General features: G+C 44.2%; 1 protein-coding gene across 3 annotated transcripts in view; it reads right to left on the reverse strand.

The window, feature by feature from the left end:
- Window positions 1-18,553: 18,553 nt before the first annotated feature.
- The window catches only part of Xpnpep1 (X-prolyl aminopeptidase 1), a 50,355-nt gene continuing 47,583 nt past the window's right edge, over window positions 18,554-21,325 (reverse strand). For all 3 annotated transcript variants that reach the window (XM_047553349.1, XM_047553347.1, XM_047553348.1), the window contains one exon: window positions 18,554-19,091. In XM_047553349.1, coding sequence (XP_047409305.1) covers window positions 18,963-19,091 — 129 coding nt within the window. In that variant the 3' untranslated portion in view covers window positions 18,554-18,962. The remainder of the gene's footprint in view (window positions 19,092-21,325) is intronic.

Below are 21,325 nucleotides of genomic sequence, written 5' to 3' on the forward strand. Positions count from 1 at the left end.
AAGGTATTCCCTTTTAACAAATGGAAGCACTAAAGAACCAGACCCAGGAACCCATTGCTCAATTCAGAAATCACCAGAAGAGCTTCAGTCTCAGAGCTAGACTTTTCCTTGTGATATATAGAATTTTCATTGTGATGTATTTTTAAAGTTCCCAGATGAAAACATGCTGAACTGAAAGGATACATTTTCATTTCATTGCTCTAAACCCTTTTCAGTTGGCTACTAAAACACATGCCTAATCATGGCACATATTTAAAGACATGAAATATTTATAATGCAGTGCCTGAGAGATGATGTATAGTATATTGATTCTACAGTTCAGTAAATTCTGGATACAAAGACTCAAATTGATGCTCTCAAATTATCATGTCAGTGCAAACAAATTTTCCTTAAAAAACAGTTCATCTCCAGAGTTTGATTTCCATTCTGAAAGATGTTCTCCAGATATGTCTTAGATGACATAAATAAATCAAGGCTGTAACTCTTTCCACAGCCATCAAAGTACATCCTGCCTTGTGGCTGAATCACTTCCGAACAGGTGAGATGGTTCCTGCTGCTCCTAACATTTCAGAGCTACCCCATAAAAGGCTACGTCTAAGTACATATTTGCTAAATGAAATGAAAAGTCTCAGTTGGATTCCCCAGGGTTCTGAATGACTCCCCACTACTGTTTTGATGTCTCTAGGAAGTGCTGGCTACATCAGTGAGTTTGCAATCCTGGGAAATCATAAGTACTTGGAAGCAGATGGGATTTAAAGTGGGACACGCTAAGAGCCTTTCTTTGTCAGAGACTGTAACTGTTTTTCTGACTTCTATATTTTATTCATTTGATTCTTTAAATCATGTTGCCTCTGCAACTTCCTTTCCTCCAGTGATTCCATCATTATCTTTTGTTTTGTCTTCCTTTCTCACTTCATGCAATAGGCACTTGAATCAGCTAGTGGATACTCCATAAATATTTGTGGAATGAATAGAAAATTATTTAGGCAACTTTGTTACCATGTGCTAGATGTTATGCTAGAGAAGAAAACGTGGGAAGAACAAACATAGTCCCTTGAACTGTGAAGTTAAAAGTCTAGTCAGGAAGATGGATCTTCCGTCAAATCAGCACAAAGCAAATGCTGACTCACGGATGCATTAAGTGCTAATTAGGAAACCGCACAGGGTAGTAGGAAGGTTCACGGTCAAGATCTGAGTGGGTGGGGAAGGCCAGGGAGTGTCTCCCTGAGAAAGCGCAGCTTTCGCTGAGATCTGAATTGCTTGAGAGTGGGAGGTCCTGGACACAGAAGAAGAGCATGCAGGGAAGAGCGGATTGGCATGTGCAGAGGCCTGCGGGCGGGAATCCAGAAGTTAACATGGGCCAAAAGAAGGATGCCGGTTTAGAGCACCGCAGTCAGGGCTGGGTGGTGAGTGAGAAGTCAGAGGGGAAAGCCAGCAGGTCAGGCCTGCCCCTAGCTGCATGTCAGCTTCATTCTGAGAGCCTCAGAAGTGTTGGAGGATTTTAAGCAGAGGATTGACATAATTGGATTTGAGTTTCAAAACCAGTGTGACATTTATTGATGCAAAAGGAGGAAGGCGGCTGTAGAGCTGCCTGGTGAGCAGAGGGGAACAGTAAGCAGAAGGTTAATAATAACAATATGCTTTCATTATTGAGCTCGCACTGCATCCTCTCTCCTTGCTATACTGACACATCTGTTTCTAGAGAAACTGGATTTGAAATCATTTCCAAGTGGATCTTTGGCAACCCTACATCCTGGATTGGCTTTAGGGCCTTCAGAGATGCTATCATTGTAGAGAAAACAATGGGGGAAATATCACCAGTCTGCCACCAGACTTTGAAAATACATTTCTTATGTTTGAGCCGCTGTTCCCATCAGCTGGGCTGCGTGTTCCTGCTGCCAAGACAACGGTAAGCATGAATCCAAAGTTAACAAATGAGAGAAGCTTTGTAGCTGAGAGAATTGCAATCCTGAGTGTACAAATGTGTGAAAATCACTTAAAGAGAGCAAATGCCATGTCCTTTACTATGTATAATGTTTATAAATTAGTTTTTATAATAATTATTCTTTACAGAAACTTATGCTGTTAAGGAATTGAGGCTACTTCTATCTTTTTATCCACACTACCCAGAACTATGCCTGGTTGGTAGAAGCCCCACCTGTGTTTGTAGAAACTGGCTTCTGGGATGCCTCACCACCACGAGCAGAGTGCATGACATACCTAGCAACATTGCCACTCCCCAGACATACCCATTTAAAAGGAAAAGTGCAGGAGATAAAGCTCAACTTAGATCTGTAGTGAAGCTGGTTTCTTGGACTTTTTCAATCCCCTGACATAGGATGGCCCACGTCTCTCAGGTGCCATTCTGTTCTTGAAGTTGGTTCAGTTTTCCAGGGTCAGGGCTGGGGCTTGGCCACTTAACACAGAATGAGCACACAGAAGTATTAAATATACAACGTAAATTTGGTATTTTTTTTTGACCAATATTATGGGCACAACCTCAACAGCTGATAGCAGAGAACAGCGCTCTCCTGCCCCTGCCAAGCCCAGTACCAGGCTATCCTATGCCAGAATATTCTCAGGAATAAGGTGCATACAGGTCTTCCCAAACAGGGTGGAGAGGGAAAAAAAAGAGAGAGAATAAGTGAGTGGAAAACTCCATGGTTCTGTCCCATGAGAATTTGACTTCTTTACCCACACTGAAACTAGGAGATGGTCAAACCAGTAACCTGAACCTCTCAAGGAACTCAGAGTCCACCTTAGTGCAGCTCTGGTGGAGAGAGTTCATCCTGATGTTGTACCTGTCTTCCCTGAAACTTCCTGTTGGGGAAAAAAAAATCAGCTCCTTGATGGCAGGGATTTTTTTTTTTAATCTTTTTTACATTATTGCAACACTCAGCAAATATCACTTGAATGAATGACTGACTCTTAGCTCACACAGAAGTCTGACCTTCCACATACCACCCTTTTGGATATGCAATCATGATACAATGTATACATATATGTTTACCTGATCTTCCTGCTAAAACTTCTCTCTTAAGTTTCCAAACTGCTTCCCTGTCCTGATCTCTCTTCTGACTTTAAAATCAAGATTCTCAACAGCTGGGTTCCAGGTGACTTTATTCCTTCATCCATGCTCCAAGCCCCAGGAGAGAAGAGGTCATGGTCATGATCAATTCTTAATCTTCAGGAAGCCTGGTACTGTATGTTGCATCAGTGTATACAGTAAGTACTCAATAAAGGAAGATGAATGAAACCACAGGCCTCTCTTCAGGATCACTAGGGCGTGGCTCAGCTAGAGTTCCATGACAACATCTCAGCCCCTTGCTTGCTTTCTGTGCTGTTTCCTCCAGAGCATTCACCCTCAGCAAACTCCTCCCACCTCAGATCTAATTAGAGCTTGCCATTAATCAGGCAAATTGACAACAAAAAACACCGTAAGATGGAAAACGGTTTCTTAAAACTACACTAATTACCACACCCCCACACCCCACCAACACAGGCCCACACACTTTTTTTTTTTTTCAACCTGTACAGTAGGAAGAAAACCCCCAGGGACAGAATTAGAGTGATCAATGGGACAAAGAAGAGACTGGGGAGAGGACCGGGGGTGTCTCCTCTTCAAAGCAAGTTAAGTGGAAACTTTGACACATGTTCATTGTCTATTTGTATAAAAGTCATGATTCAAACCTTAGTTTTATACAACTATCCTTCAATATTCCCTAGAAGGATAGGATGACAATTAATTAGAGTGGAATTGAGCTTTTAAAATCAAACACATTTGCTTTGTGATGTAACTTATGATTTAAGGGGTGGACAAAGCCCTTGGAGAAGGTTGTTGATAGGGGAAACTTGAGTCTGTAAATGTGTCCTAAGCTCAGTGAGCATTGTGATCTGCCAGGTCCTCTGGCTGCCTAGCCCACTCCATCTGCAATCTGGTGACCATGAGAAAACTGAAGCTCAGGTGACCAGCCCAAGGTCACTCAGCACTTAGAGGATCCAGGAGTTAAACCCAAGCCACTCAGATACCTCCAGAGCCTGGGGTCTTGGTCACTAGGCCATGCTGGAGGCAGATGAGGAAAGAGATTTAGAGAGGTCCCACAAGAGGGACATGGAATGTGCCCTGGGCCAACAAGGAAGCAGACTGAAGACCGCCTGCCCATGTGCCTCTCTACTGTCAGCTGTGTTGGGCTACCTGCAAGTCTGTGCAGAGCCCCTCGTCCTGCTGAGCCTTTCTGCAACGCGCACGGGCGGGTCCTCCCCGCTCTGCAGATACTCAGTCTTGCCAGCTCTCTGCGGCCTGGCCTTGAGTCTGCACTGCATGTGGATTGTCTGCTCTGAGGATGTTCCTAAGTCCCCCTCGTGTGTGCATACACACCCAGGATGCTCCCTCAATGCAGCCTTCTGCTCCCTGCTGGCGGGGAAAAGGCCTTGTATGTTTTTTGCAGCACCAGCCTGGTTTGGGTTCTACATGCAGTGGCATTCAATAGCTCCTGGCCTAGACACACAGACCACTGCTGTGGTAAATGACAGTGGGTGGGAGACAGGCTGATGTAAGAAGTGACAGGTAACTATTTGTGAAGAAATGATCTTCAGATAAAATACAACAGCCATTGGGAAGGTTCAAGCAAAGTTCTAGAGAATTCTTCTCATACGGGGTATAGGAGAAATCCAGGCAGGCTCCTAGGAGAAGGTGACATTTCGCCTGAGTTTTGAAGGATGATAGAAGTTAAGTTTGTTGGAGGGGATGGGTGATTTAAGCTGCAATAGGGACAAAAGTTCTAAGGTGGATAATCATAGGGAGGAGGTGAGGAGGTGAGAGGAAGTCCCTGTGGCTGGATCATTGGACGATGAGAGGGTGCAAAAGGAGAAGGAAAATAGTTGATGTCAGTGGGGTCCAGATGGGGGAAGCTTGAATGGCAGGACTAGGGATTTGATCTCAGGTCTAGGGACAAGGGGGGTTTTAGAGCAGGGGAGTGGCATGATCCAAACTGTGCGTCAGAAAGAGTTAGCTGCTGTTAACATAGAAAATGTATCAGAAAAGGAAGAAACTTGTATCGGGGATACTGGTGTGAGATTTTTAGTAGGTCAAAAGAAGGAACAGAGATCGGAAACAACTGGGACAGCAGCGGAGGGAAGAGAGGAGAGGGTGGTGAGGGCCCCACAGAGATAGAATAAGATTCCACCAGGGGAGCGTGGGAGAGGGTGGGATGGAGGCAGGACTCCTGGGAAGCTGGGAATGGTAACATGAATTACTTTTTACTGGGTGCCAGGCATCGCGCCGAGCACCGGAGCCACGTGTAGCACATGGAATCCTCAGAAGCGTCCTGTGAAGTCAGCCTCCTGGTTTTACAGGTGTGACCACAGAGGCAGCAAAGGTGAAATAACTCACCCACGTACACTCAACAGGTGACCGTACCTGTCACCACAGTGCTCTGAATGAGGGCACCTGTGGCCTCAGTCCAGCCTCTTCATCACAAAGCCAGGCTGACTCCCAAACACCAGAACTCCAAGGGTCCAGCAGGTCAGGGTGGGGAAAGGCTGACAAGGTGGAGAAGGCGCCTGGAAAGCAAGCAAGAGCAAGGTGGAGACCTGGAAGTCCAGCCATCAGGGGAGAAGGGCGACGGCAGAAAACAGCCCTACTTACTGGGCCACACGTTAGGCAGTTCAAAAGCTTCCCTGGTCCCAGCAGCCACCCTGGGAGGGCAGCACTAGGACTTTCACTCCTTCACAGAAACTCAGAGGGGCCGATGTGAACTAAGTCTCCGTCGTCTAAGTGTGAGTGCTCAACCATGATCCACCAAAACTGACCTAAGGAGCAGCACTAACGAGGAAAGGAAAAGGCCACCATACACGGCCAGCGATTGCGAGTGACGATGTGCTCACAATCCAAACCAGCACGTGGGAGAGCGAGCAGGGTGCCTGCTGATGACTGTCCAGGGAGACCTGCTGTGAGACGGGGGGTCCCATGCCACCTAGGACGTCGGCACGTAAAGTAAAATCGTAAGGAAAATGAAATGGCAGTGGGGAAGGGAGCCAGCCGGCTTCAGAAGACACTAAAAACAACTTGAGAGGGGGCAAGACCTGCTGGCCAGTGGGCAGGGACAGCGCCTGGCACAGCGTCCCGCGGAGGCACTTCGCAAACTCCTGTTGACTCCTTAATCAGGACCAGGGAAGGGACTTTTTTTTTTTTTCCATAAGAAGATAAAAAATATTCGCTGTATTTGCAGTTAGAAGGAGAGAAGCTGTGGGAGGGAAACACGAGGAAAGATGCAAAAGAAATTCATAAACTACAGAGGGTCCGATAACCTCAAGGGGGCAAGGGAAGAACAGTTTGCCCTGAAAAGAAGGAATGATCCTCTCCTAAAGAAGGAATACCGTGAAGCGACCAGGAAAGAAGGACTCACAGGCAGGAAGTGGACAGGTCTGCAGCCCGGGAGCCCAGCAACGGCCATTCACGATCCACACAGCAAGTATGGACTGTCCCCGAGAACAGGCCTCCTACCGCAGCCAGGAGGAGCCCTCAGAGCGCCTCCAGTCCCATGGTTACCCAAGGACCGGGAGCCCCAGCTAAGCAGCAGAGCAGGGACCTGCTTCCCATTCAGCCACTGACTTGTTCTACAACCTGGAAGAAGACACAACCCCTCTCAGAGGCCCAGTGCCTCTCTATGAAATGTGAAGGTTGAACTTTCCCTGAGGACTAAAGGCCCAGGGCAGATACGAGTGTGCTTTAACAATTCAAGTATCACAGAGACCGAAAAGGCCACATTAAGTGTTCAGTTCTCTGAACCTCGCAGACCGAACATGTTGTAAACAACGCCACATAACTGGTAGCTCGGAAGCCCGTGCTGCCTTCTAGTCACTAACCCTCCAGCCAGGGGCCCCTTTTCCTGCTTGTTCACCACAAAGATCAGCCTCATCTGTGTTCGCCCTGGGCGCTATTCCGCACTATCTGACATCTGTTTTCTTCCACTCAGCATGGGTCATGATGGTGTGTGTAATGGGGAAGCTTACAACTACCATTCCCCCAAATAAAGACAGTGCTGCGTGTTATCCATCAAGTTTAATGAGTCTAAGTTAAATGTTGTCCTTTATTGTGAGATAATGTTCTTCTATTTTGCAATAAAATGTATTTTTAAAAAGCTCTTTCTGAGGTACTGGAACTTTGGTTTGTATTTTGTTTTGCTTTGTTTCTTTTGATATTTTTTTGTCCTCATTTAGTAAGTTCAATCTCTAAATTATACTATCTTAAAATTGGAGTGGGCCAGACAGACATCACACGCTGGTGTGAACAGGCTCTCGGCTCTGGGCACTGTGGTTTACTGGGCCAAACTCGGAGGCTCTGTGCCTCCTGGTTAGAGCCCCTCTGGTGGCTGAATGTGAAAGATAAATTCTGTAGGCCCTGCCTGCAGAAGCCACAGAAATAAAACTTAGCTTATCCTGAAAGGAGTGAGGAGAAAAGGACAGGAGGCTTGTAACCTCCGTACACTGCTCACACAGTAACCGTAGACAGTTAGAACAAACCAGATGAGGTTAATCAGGCAGCAAAACAGACCTGGGATGGAGTCGGGGAGGGCGGTATGCAGAGGGAAAGGTGAAACCCTCGTGGGACCAAACCAGAGTCCAGAGCTAGGCAGTCGAAGCTCAAGTTTGTCCTCAATACAGGGCCCAGTGGAACCCTGGGAAGAGGAGGTAAAAAGGAAAGAAAAGCATGTTGCATTGACTTCTCTGGCAGAGGAATAGAGAGGTAGGAAAAACCTACCTGGAAGACAATGCTAGTCAGGAGGTATTTGAGTTAACCTGCAATGGCTTCCATCCAACATGAGCACCCCATGGAGAAGGCTTAAGAGAAACATTATCCAGGTTACTCCCTGTCCTGAAGGAGCAATGGAGGAAACAGAATAAATTGTTGGAGGTAAAAAATAATTTTTAAGGGAATCCCAGCACTCCTGATTCTTCAGGAATAATTGTCTGATGAGATTACAGAGTATATGATGGAATTTTCCATCAAGCTCCATCCAAGGAGAGGAACCTCCCAGGAAACACTCAGATGGCCCTTCCCTAGGAGTCGGCCGTTGTATATGTAGCTGCATCTCCTTAAGTGCAATCCTACAACAAAATCAATCTGAGGCTAGGTGTTGCATCACTTGTTTGCAAAAAAATGCACACCAAGAATTTCTTTTAACGGGAGGTGTCCTGGTCCATCTGGCATAGGATTCCTTGTCAACACAACTTTATCCATTGCACAAAGCCAGGCAAATGCCAGCATCTCGCCATCACTGGTTGTTCTTGACATTGTTTCTGCAAGGGGCAGTTTTGTTCTATTCACAACTGTCCAGCATGCAACACCCCCACTCCATCCCTTAGCACCTCCGTCTCCTGTTTGGGAAAATCTTGTAGGTCCCAGTCCCTGCCATTTTGCACTGCCTCCTCTATTAGTAGAAGTCAAGGAGGCCACGTGGCTTCTCCACCACCCTCTGCAGCTGACTAGGTGTGACAGGTTCAATGTTCTTTCCTGGCACTGTAAGCCTACGTAGAGTTATGCTATGTCAGAGGGGCTGCTTGAAGGGCAGATTTAGCAAGTGACTACAGCCTTTTAACAACTTTTCCTTGTGCCTCATTGTCAATGCCACCAATAATTTCCCATAAATATTTCCTCTTTCCACCTTTTCTTCCTAAATATGGGCAGAGTAGTTTTCTGATTCTCACAAATGAGAACACAGCTGGTACTGTTTCTAACACAGACATAACAAGTCCATATGTATACCCAAAAAACCTGAGCTTGCAGCTACACTGCAGGTTCTTCCATTCATTTTCTGTTATCTCTCTGCATTCCACCAATGAAAACAGATGCTCAACAAATGAGTCAGGTGACACTAACTCATAGGATTGCATGATCTCTTAAGTCATGGAAACAGCCTGATGTTCACTAAGAGCCAAATAGAAGCATTTTAAAATCACTGAGCATGGATTTGATTTCAAATAATGCCATGCTGACATACAAGGATATAAATAACTACACTTCACATCTGCCTCATGAGATGTTACGTCTTGGTATTTAAAGTCACACTAAACATTATGTTTTAATTAATGAACCTTGCTTCACAAGGCAGTGAGGAGCATTTCTGCCAATTAGCATCAGGTCTCTCTCTTATACATGTCCTCCAAATCGACACTGGAATGTCAGGTAGGGGGAGTAATGAAGGTTCTGTCAATCTCTGCCTATGGGTCTTTTCACCCACTAGTGCCTCACTTTTTGTCATCTCCCTGTCAAAGGACAGCTACAGCATCAATGCCTGCATCTGTAGATGCTATTCCTTGACAAATACAATTTCCTTCACAACTGAATCATTGAGCAGACCCCCACCCTTGCTCACCACACCCTCCCACCACATCCAACTTATGCAAGGAGTGCATCCAAATCTGCAAATGGCAGCCAACTACATGGGATGGGCATGTATGCCAGAGGCACAGAACTACATTTTCTCTCCAATACCAGCACTGGGCCTGGGGTCAGGTGGCTGTTAAAGTTCCGGGTTCCATTACTAACTGGCTGTGCAACCTTGAACAAGTCATTTCATTTCTCTCAACTTTAGCTTCTTAACCTGTAAAACTGGACTATTAATAGCACTCACCTGATAGGATTTGGAGAGGACTGAATGAAACAATGTATATAGCATTTACACCAGGGTTCAGCAAAATAAATGTTTGCTATTATTCTGCCTTTGATCTCTGCACTTTCTGTCAATCTCTACAGCAACCCCACAGACTCAAATATTCTTCATGTGATTTGTTGTTGCTCTATTTCATTTTTTCCGGCAATCCCTCTTCTTTTCCAGATGCTCGGGCTGCACTGATCCATCCATGCTTCCCCACCTGGTTGTCACAGAGCCCAGTGCAGCAGGAGGGTAGGGAAAGAAGAGGAAGTGAACTAGCAGGATCATGGATCTGAACCTCAACATGATCCCAGGCAGTCACACACACAGTGACAGAGCAGCGGGTAGGAGAGGGAGGGAAGTGGTGGTGGTCCAGGCTGGTGGCACCTCTGGGGAACCCAGCAAAAGGGGGAGTGTCCCACCAGGTATGAGGGAGTGTCGGATTCTGTAGACTGGGGTGGAAAACAGACATTCAAGCAAACAGCTGGTATCTGTCAAGTGGGGGCACTCCAAGCCTGAGGAATGCAAAGAAGGAGGTAGATGGGACTAGTGTTGAACATCTGCTTTGTACAACATTTATAAAATGCAGTATTATTAAACACTACCATTCCTTTTTTTAAAAAAGAAGAAATTGTGGTTCACAGAACCCAGGGGACTAAGACCACCTGAGGGCTGAGCAGGAACCAAAGCTGCATCTGGGACTGGGAGAACTCAGAAGTCCAGAGTCTTTCTAGAAGTGAGCACAAGAGAGAAACACACTGGCAGAAAGAGGACTGAGGATGAGCTCAGCATTCAGGTTGGAGCCTGGGTGGGGCATATCCTGAAGGTGGGGGTTAAGGAAGTTCATTTTGAGACTGAAGAGGTGAGGATAGGGAAAGTGAAGCCAGGACATCATGACAATGGGGCCAAGATGAAAGGTACTATTGTCATCATGGAACAAAGGAAATCCATTGGATCACCTAAAGTCTCAACAAAGGATTGTGATCCTACTGGTGCTGAGTGCCAGACTATTGAACTACCTGACTATCCAAAGCTACAGAGTACAAAGCACATGTGGAGAGAACAGAAAAAGATTCCAGAGATCGGAGTGAACATTAACCTGTAGCGATATCACAGTGCAAAGCCTTTGTTTAAATATGAAACAGCATAATAAAAGGGAAGCCTTAACCCTCTTCTTTATATTGCAGAGAATGGAGTCTACATCAGATTTCCCATTTAAGACCAAAAGGACAAAGAAGAGTCTTAGGGGAGACGAGAAGAGAGGCAATAATATGGTGGCGATGATAAAATGACCAGGGAGCACGGTGGTGGTAATTTCTTCCATGGTGAGCCTTCTTATATGGATCAGCTATTCTCCCAACTAAATGGACACATGCTTCTGGAGGAAGTCTGAGTCAGGCCTAGATATGCCCAGAGGGCAGGGCACTGAGCCCTAAGCAGTGGACACCTGTAGGAGCCTCCTGCCTGCTCCACTTAGATCAGAAACTCCCCTGCGTCCAGCCGCATTTGAACATGCCGTGCCTCCACTGAAGCACGCTAAAGCTTTGTCAGGGGCCCCGTGGCATCACACCAAGCTGAGGGTCCCGCAAGGGCTGGCCTTTCAGTCAGCTGTGTTAAATGAACTCTACCTACATTCCTGCCTACACTCATGGACTGGGCACAACCACCTCTCAGAGGACACTGAGTGACAGCCACGTGACAGCCTCCATATCAGCATGAGAGCACTCTTGAGGGTCCTCCTCAGGCCTTACTTAGCACCTGTAATGCAACTTGCTTCCCCAGCTGCCTGGTGGTCTCTGCGTCTCCAAGGCACCACACTGCCATCTGCTGGCAGAATGCGCAGGAGGCGCTGCAGATTCCCAATGCCTAACTCCCTGCCCGAGCTTGCCCTCCTCACACCTGCAGGCCACGCTGCCAGCTGTGGAAACCCCAGGCTCCCTTCTTTATTGTCTTCCCAGCATCTCCCAGGACTCATCCTCCTTTTCTTCAAAAATCTGTATCTTGTTCAGAAATGCATGTTCTCCACCACCCCACCTGGACTTTTGTGGGCCCCTCTAAGACTCAAGTTACAAAAGCAAGTCTAGGGTACTGGGAAAAGCCAGGCACCCCTCCTTCCACAACTCAGTCCTTCTCCACCTTGTTTAATTACATGCATTGTATGGCATGTGAATTTTATCTCAATAAAGCTGCAATTATTTTTTCTTTTTTTTATGTCTTGGCTTGGGTTGGAAGACATGGACATAAAGAGCTAACATTCAAGAACATCATCTACAGGAGCTCTCTGATTGAGCCTCACAATCAGGCAAGGGGGAGAAACCACCACTCCCTCACATTACAGAGAAGGAAAGGGGAGTTCAGAGAGGTAGTGCTGCCCAGAGATTCAGCTGGCACACAATGCCATCTGGCTTTGGAACCAATGTCCTAATCACTACAGTACTCTCCTTTGACATGTTATTTCTATGATGGAAAAATGAGATTGAATTTTCCTTAAGAAAGTGAAACTCTTAATATCGTCAAAATGGCTATACTACCTAAAGTGCTATACAGATTCAATGCAATTCCAATTAAAATCCCAATGATGTACCTTGCAGAAATAGAGCAAGCAATTATGAAATTCATCTGGAAGAATAAAAAACCTAGAATAGCTAAAGCAATCCTCAGTAGCAAGAGCGAAGCAGGGGGTATTGCAATACCAGATCTTCAACTCTACTACAAAGCAATAGTAACAAAAACGGCATGGTATTGGTACCAAAATAGACAGGTAGATCAATGGTACAGAATAGAGGACATGGACACAAACCCAAATAAATACAATTTTCTCATACTAGACAAAGGTGCCAAAAATATGCAATGGAGAAAAGATAGCCTCTTCAACAAATGGTGCTGGGAAAACTGGAAAACCATATGCAATAGAATGAAATTAAAACCCTATCTCTCACCCTACACAAAACTCAACTCAAAATGGATCAAGGACCTTGGAATCAGACCAGAGACCCTGCATCTTATAGAAGAAAAAGTAGGTCCAAATCTTCAACTTGTTGGCTTAGGATCAGACTTCCTTAACAGGACTCCCATAGCACAAGAAATAAAAGCAAGAATCAACAACTGGGATAGATTCAAACTAAAAAGCTTTCTCTCAGCAAAGGAAACTATCAGAAATGTGAAGAGAGAGCCTACAGAGTGGGAGAATATTTTTGCCAACCATACCTCAGATAGAGCGCTAATTTCCAGAATCTATAAAGAACTCAAAAAACTCTACACGAAGAATACAAATAATCCAATCAACAAATGGGCTAAGGAAATGAACAGACACTTCACAGAAGAAGATGTACAAGTAATCAACAGATATATGAAAAAATGTTCAACATCCCTAGTAATAAGGGAAATGCAAATCAAAACTACCCTAAGATTTCATCTCACCCCAATTAGAATGGCGATTATCAAGAACACAAGCAACAATAGGTGTTGGCGAGGATGTGGTGAAAAAGGAACACTCATACATTGCTGGTGGGGTTGCAAATTAGTGCAGCCACTCTGGAAAGCAGTGTGGAGATTCCTCAGAAAGCTTGGAATGGAAACACCATTTGACCCAGCTATCCCACTCCTTGGTCTATACCCAAAGGACTTAAAATCAGCATACTACAGAGATACAGCCACATCAATGTTCATTGCTGCTCAATTCACCATAGCCAGATTGTGGAACCAACCTAGATGCCCTTCAGTTGATGAATGGATAAAGAAACTGTGGCATATTTATACAATGGAATATTACTCCGCAATGAAGAATGATAAAATTATGGCATTTGTAGGCAAATGGTCGAAATTGGAGAATATCATGCTAAGTGAGATAAGCCAATCTCAAAAAACTAAAGGACGAATGATCTCGCTGATAAGCGGATGAGGACATATAATGGGGGTGGGAGGGGTTAGCATTAGGTTTAGGGTTAGGTTTAGAGTTAGGCTAAGGAGAGCGGTAAGAATGAAGGAAAGAAGGACTGTATAAAGGGAAAAGGGTGGGAGGGGTGGGGGGGAAGGGGAAAAAAAAGAAACATCATTACCCTATGTAAACGTAAAAAAATAAATTAAAAAAAATAAAATAAAAAAAATAAAAAATAAAAAATAAATAAATTGCAATATTAAAAAAAAAAAAGTGAAACTCTTTAGACCTAAAAAATATTGGAATATTGGTATTTAGGATGTAGCTTGGTGGTGGAGTGTTTAGCTAGCCTTGGGTATAATCCCCAGTCATAATACACACACACACACACACACACACACACACACGTGTATATGATAGGATATATATTATGATAAAAAACAACCAAGATGTCCTTCAATAGGTGAATGTACACACAAACTGATATATCTATACATTGGAATATTATTCAGTAACAAAGAAGAAATAAACTATGAAGCCACAAAAAATAGATGAATTTTAAACACATAATGCTATAAGAGAAGTCAGTCTAAAAATCTACATGCTGTGTGATTACAATTGTATGACACCTGGAAAATACAAAATTAAAGAGACAGTAAAAAGATAAGTGGGTTGCCAGGAACTTTCAGGAAAACAGGGAGACTTGAACAGGTGAAGTTTAGGGAATTTTTTTCAGGTTGGTTAAACTATTCTTTATGACTCTTTAATTGTCAACATGGGACACTGCATTTATACAAACCCACAGAACCTTACAGCATGAAGAATAAGCCTTAGTATGCACCATTTAAAAAAAAAAAAAAAAAAAAAAGCATTTAGGGGGTTGAAGGAAGCCAGGAGGGGATGCAGAATGTGACCTAACTGCTTATAAAGCACATGAAACATCTCACTGAAGGGAGAGAGGAGAAAAGGAGGTGACCTCAGCAATTTCAGAAATAAATCAGTGGAGTCTGGAAAAAAACAAAACAAAACCAACTAAGCACGCCCTTCCTGGAGTCCTCACTACCTTGCACGTCACGCTTCTGCAGGTACTAAAGTGAGCAGGACAGAGAAATAAGATCCAGTTCCTTGGAGTTATTCTGTAATTTAGCATAAGTCTGTTTCCCCACTCCGTTGTTTTATTATTTACTTAAAAGTGAATAATAATTCTTTTGATCCATGTTTTTATCCTGCCATCCTCACTCTGACCTCTGACACATTCCAGCTTCATTCTGGTCCTCAATCATTACAGGACCATCTTGCCCACTTGAGGTCTCTTGGACTTAATGCTAAGACAAGGCAGCCCAGGCAGGAAGCCAGGCACCTGGCACCTGTTAGCTCTGCCTCTCAGGCTGGAGCCAATTAAGTCCAACTGCTCTGTGGCTGCCTTGGGAAGTGACAGGCTTACCAGTCTGATGAGCAAACAGTGGAGTTGCCGTCACACTTGAATTATGGTCTGTTTCAACTCCAAGTCAACTGTGATTCACAGCTCCCATTTCCTTGGAGAGGGAAGATTTCAGGACATCAGAGGAGATGACAGCCTGAGTCCTAAGGGAAGGCCTCCTGGCTTCCAGAGGGATGACAGATGAGAAACATGAGCAACACGTTCAACTATTTGGGGAAGAGATTTCTTTTTAAAGTCCAACCTTACAGTACTTATTAGAAATATGAGCAAGCATGAACAATAGACATTTGAGAATTGATCTTCAGGGGATCAAAACATACCGTTATCAGGAGGCTGTACTTTCTAGGCTTTGCTGACCTTGTTACAAATATAACCTGAGAAGCAGTAGCATATCCTGCTTCTTCCCACCAAGTTGGAATCAAGGATTTTTTAATGAAAACATAAACATAAAAAAAATGTTGGTCAGTTTGTTTTTAAATATTGTGATCGTAGTAAAATTGTCCAAGCTGCTACCCTGGTTCTCAATGGTAGGTCTTTTATTTTCTGCTCCCTCACTGGAAAAGTCATGAACATTGCCAAATACGCACTGATTAGTGGCTAAAGTATACCTGTATTTACTCATCGAAGCATTCAAATTTTAGAGATATGGTTCAAGATTTAATAAGAGAGAATTCTGGGAAGATAGCAGAGTAGGAAGCACCAGGAATCTGTCTCCTTACCTGGACAGTAATTGTTCTGGCAGAATCTGTCTGTTTTAACTACTTTGCACCTCTCTGAAGGCTTGCAACTTTCAGCAGAAAGCTGACAGTAAATTGAGGTTAATTTTGGTCAATTTCAGCTCTTAGCACTACCACAGCTAGAAAACCTTACTCCCAGCTCTTGGCAGGCAGCTGTGCATACACTCCTGAAGCAACATACACAGAACTTGGGGAGCCTGTGTTGGCAAAAAGACCTTGCCAAATACAGGGGATGTGTGCTGATTGCTGATGGCTGCTGCTGATCACAGAGCTACAGAGGTGGACAGCTATGGTACCTCTCTATGGCTGGATGCCCTCCTCCCTCCAGCTAAAGTCACTAACTTCCAAGGGACTGAAAAGACCAGTATTCTTTGAACTCCCTTCATTTTCCTTTTTCCCTTTTTGGGAGCCACACATTACAGACAATAACATTCAAAAACAATTGCATCCAAAGGAAATGAGTAAGTGATGCACATGCACAGAAAAAGACTCAGATTCAGAAAATAACAGAAAAAACCGTAAGTTTTTACCACAAACTGATATTTAGCATAAAGATCACCTGCAACAATAAAATAATAATAATCAGTAACAAAATAAACCTTGAGAAAGCATCTGATTTACAGAGTTACCACATTATTAATTTTGAACATCCAATTTTCAACAAAAGTTACTGACCACTCAAAGGAAAAACAAATTAACAGAAACTATTCCTGAAAAGAAACTGACAGGACATATACAATGACTTTAAAACAACCGTCTTAAAGAAGCTCAGAGAGCTATAGGAAAATGTGGAAAGGTCAAGAAAATGATATTTCAACAAAATGGAAATAGTAATAGACAAAAAAATAAAAAAAGAAAGTATAGAGCTGAAAAGTATAGTAACTGAAAAGAAAAATTCACTAGAGGAATTCAAAGGTATGCAGAAAAATTAACAAATCTGAAGATACGACAACGGAAGTCATCAAGTCTGAGGAACAGAAAGAAAAAAAGTTAAAGTGAATGAAGCATAGGACTTGGGTAATACCATCCAGGAGACAAATGTATACAGCTGGCAGTCCCAGAAAGACCAGGGCACACATTGTCTCAGGAGAAAGAAGCAGAGGAAATATTTGAAGAAATAATGGCTAGAAAATTCCCAAATTTGATGAAAGACATGAACATAAAATCCAAGCTCAGTAAGTTTCAGTAAGGCTAACTCAAAGCAACACACACGGAGACACACTACAATGAAATTTTCAGAAACCCAAAACAAAGACACTTGAAAGAAGCAAGGGAAAAGTGATTCATCACAAACAAGGGATTTTTCAATAAGATTATCTGCAGATTTCACATCAGACACTTCTGAGGCTAGAAGGCAGTGGGTTAAAATACCCAAAGTGCTAAAAGATAAAAACTGTCAACCAAGAAGCCTGTATCTGGCAAAACTGTTCTTCAAAAGTGAGGAGAAAATTAAGACATTCTCAGAAAAACAAAATGAGGAAGTTCATTAACATTGAACTTACCCTGAAAGGTGAATGAAATGACACAAGACAGTAACTTGAAATCATACAGACAGACTTCAGTAAAGGTAAAAACATGGGCAATTACAAAAGCTCCTATTTTAACAATGGTTTGTGAGTTTTCTGTTTTCTACTTGTACTTTTAAGAGACCTGTACTCTCTTTAAAAATTAGTCTAAAAGCTAACATTTATAAAAGAGAAATTTAATCAGACCAGATTTTAAAATAATAGTCACACAATAGCATAATCATTAGAAATAACTAGGTCTATATGTATCAATATGAAAAAAAAAACTTGGATATATTGCCAAGTTAAAAAAGCAATTGCATAATAGGTGCACAATGATCCAATATTTGCACGTGGTATACGTGTTCATACGTATGCACATATATCCTTTTATCGATACAAACGTACTGATTAAATATTTTGTTAAATGATGAATACAAAGAAGTCAGCAAAAATATGTAGCAAATAATAGTGGTTATACTTGAGTATATCTCTGTTTGGATTCCTAAAGTGGGTCCTAAAACAAGGATTTGCATGTGGATGGTTTACTAGGATATTAGGAAACACTGACAGGAAATAGGGAAAACAGACACAGAAGAAAAAGAAGAAAACACTGAGTCTGTTATTGAACAAGTTACCACTGTAGGCAACTGAGGTTCAATGCAACAAGGACACCCAGGAAACAGTGCAGGACACGCCCCAGGTATCCCAGTCAAGGGATGAGGAAGTCTCTGCCTGCCCCCAACCATGATAGTGTGAAGTCCTGGGGACATTAACTCGCTAGGCCTGTGAGGCTTTCTCCACACATGCAAGTCAAGAGAAAATGAAGAGGGCTGGGGATATAGCTCAGTTGGCAGAGAGCTTGCCTAGCATGCACAGGTCCCTAGGTTCAATCCCCAGCATCACACAAAAAAAAAAAAAAAAAGAGAGAGAGAAAAAGTCAACACTTGATGTAAAATGTTATCTACAAATAATAGAACAATGAGAGCTGTGTGGCTCTGTAAACGTGAATGCGATAAATGAGTTGCAGCAACTCCTATAGGGCAGATTATGAAAGACTGTGTCGCTTCTGATATATTTTATTTTTTTTTAATATCGACATATTTAAAATGTTTTTTTAATTGAGATAACAATACCAAAATACTAGGTTTTCTAGAGGGAAGAAAAAAAAAAAAAAATGGTCACGATTAAGCCAGGAAATATGCAGGGAGGCCAGGGGTCTCCCCTAAAGGGGCCTCCACCTGGAAATATGTGCCTCAGAGGCCAGCAGCCCTGACGGTCAGCTTGCTGACATGCTAGGGGCAGCACCCTGAAGAAAGAAGACAGCTGAGACAAAGCAGAGATCTGACATTTTTATTCACTGATCATAAATATAGTCCCATGAACATCAAAATGATCATGAATGATGGACTAGCACCTAGAACATGACCATCATGGAGCCCTCGCTGATTCGCCATCACTGGCCAGAGAGCTCAAGGTGTCTCCACCTCATTGAGTCTTCAGCTTAGTGGGGACCCTCCTTCTGGGGTAGCAATTTTATTCCTGGCTCATTCTCAACAATTAAAAAGTCATAAAAGACTGTTTGCAAGAAAATATCAAAGAAGGTAAGAAGATTTTCAGTTCTTCTTAGAGTCTAAAAGTAAAAAGGGGAGTTAGGCAAGAAGAGGAGGAAGGGGAGTATGTCAGGGTCTGCCATGTTTCTTCCTTTCCCCAGATCGTTTTACAAAAAACAAAACGAGGGAGGTATTAATGCTGTTTGGAGATGGGTTGTGTCTCTCTGATGAGCCACTCGAGAGCTTCCTGGCGGCCCTGTTTCTGCAGTTCCTTCCCGATCACATCCCTGCAGGTCAGGTGGTAATTGTTGAGCCAGTCGCACTGCAGGGGGAAGAAGGAAGGACACAGTCACACACCATTACCAAAAGCTACACGGACCGATGGTGAAGGGCCTCATGCTGAGAGCACAAGCTGAGAGCCAAAGTGCACAAGACGCTTCCTCCCTGCTCCCTCCCTGCTCCCTCCCTGCTCCCTCCCTGCTCGTGGACGGCAATTCCTTAGGCCTCTTTCCCTGGAAAGAGGTGGGGACCAGCTACGGTGCTCACGGTGAAAACACTCCCTGAAGAGTCGACCCTGTGGACTGACAGAGCCTACAAGGGAACCCAAATTACCTGGAGTCAAGTCATGGCTTTGGACTTCCCTGAGCATGGTGCAACTCGTAACCAGACATTCCCCTTCAGGGGACCCCCGGAAGTGATGCCCAGGAGCCATTACAAAGAGAGATGGAGCAGGGGCCACTAAGCCAGTAGCTGATGCACCCACCCATGTGGACATTGTCCCTTTCACCTGGGTCATCTTGAGGAGGTAGGAGACTCCTGCTAAGAGATGTGCCTGAAGCTGTCCTGCCAATATGCTGGGCTTCCCATCCCATATTCACAGACAGAGCTGAATAAAATACATCAGCAGAACCCAGGTGGGTCATTTATGTGGCAGTCTAGATGATCCAAAATGTGCCACCCACATCAGGAATTTTAAAAAAGATTACAAGGAAGAAGGTGCTGAGGGAACAAGGTGCCTGGGTGGGGGTTGACCCACTAGAACTGGGGGAAAACTCTGTGGCAGGTGAAAGGGTGAAATCTCCCTCTGGGTGGGGGAGGGGGAGAAGCCGGAATGAAGCAAATTTTGCTCTCTTCACCTCCTGGGGTGGACCTGACTGTGCACCTAGCTACAGCAAGGCTGACAAGACACCACTGTCATGGAGTGGCTGGAATAAACGAGCCACACTCATTCGTGGAGGCAGCGGTATTACAAAGGAGCTGGCCTCAGGCATACAGTCAGACCAGGTTCCAAAGCCCAGATGAGGAATCGAGATGCACTTGTGTGCCCAATAAGGGACTGAGGGCAGAGGAATGGGGTCTGACACAGCCAGGGCCCTGATCCCAATGATAAGAGCCCACCAGCCCTGCTGGGAGTTCAGGAAAGGGGTGTAGGGTCAGTCAAGAGCAAGAGAACTGCTATGTGAACAGAGAGGCCAGACAGGGCTATGAAGCAGCCTGCCATCCAAAACAGCTCACAGTGAAGGTGGCGGTGGCTGTGGAACCCTGGGACCCTAGGGACACTCCCAAAAGTCCTTGTGTTGACACGGGGGAACAGGGGATACAGACAGACTCAGAGGGGCCTGAAGGGCCTAAGCAACATCGTGAGCTACCCAAATTCACATCTAAGGTCCTCTGGTGCCATCTGGTGACAAATGATATAACGCAGACCAAACTGGAAAATTCCAAGGCGACTGCTAAAGAAACGACTGGGAGAAGTAGAGGGCAATGGCCAGGTATTTTAAAAGCCCAATGGACAAAACTTTGTTGCAGGTTTGATTGTTCCTTCAGCCAGAATGAAGCCCCAGACTTACAAAGGAGTATGAAGAAAAGGGACCTTTTGCCAAAAGATAATAAACAAAACAGTACTCAGGATATTAAATACTGTTGCCTGCTGTTATTTGTGGAAAATTGATTATAATCCCCAGGATAAGAAGATATGATCTGCACTATAAAGAGTAATCAGTAAAACAACTTTTCAGTGACTTAACTAGACCAGGTGCTAAGGTGGATCTGGATAAGACAGATCCCACTGGTCTATGTCCAGTGTCATGGGGAAACACAGGTCATAGGTTGACAGGTTGACAAAGCTTTCTCCTTCAAGGAAAAGTGGCCCTGCTTAATGCACTGTTTTCCTAAGTAGAATATTGTATGAAACAGATGCCTCCTGATTCATACATTTTGTGTAGACAGGAAGGACTGCGTGTCACAGAATTATTTGCTAGGAAGTCATAGCCTTGGGCTTCCAAGAATGCAAAGTGATATATCATTGGAGAATCCCTTGCTAAGACCCTGGAAGCTATGCCCAAGGGTCATTATAAGAGACACCGGTTCCTAGGGAGACAGGGGTTCTAAGCAGGATGGCTCCTATGTGGCCTATGGCTGCCTCAGATAAAAATGTCTCATTCCTGGGTATCCTCCCTTTGGCTTCCACCAGTCACCTGCCTTTTACCCTGACTTTTGACCCCTGCCTTGCTCTGGAATTTGTGTCTGGCTTCTGGCTTCTGGCTTCCTGGTGTG

The sequence above is a fragment of the Sciurus carolinensis genome, chromosome 5 (genome assembly GCF_902686445.1).
Source record: "Sciurus carolinensis chromosome 5, mSciCar1.2, whole genome shotgun sequence".
Taxonomy (NCBI): Eukaryota; Metazoa; Chordata; class Mammalia; order Rodentia; family Sciuridae; genus Sciurus; species Sciurus carolinensis.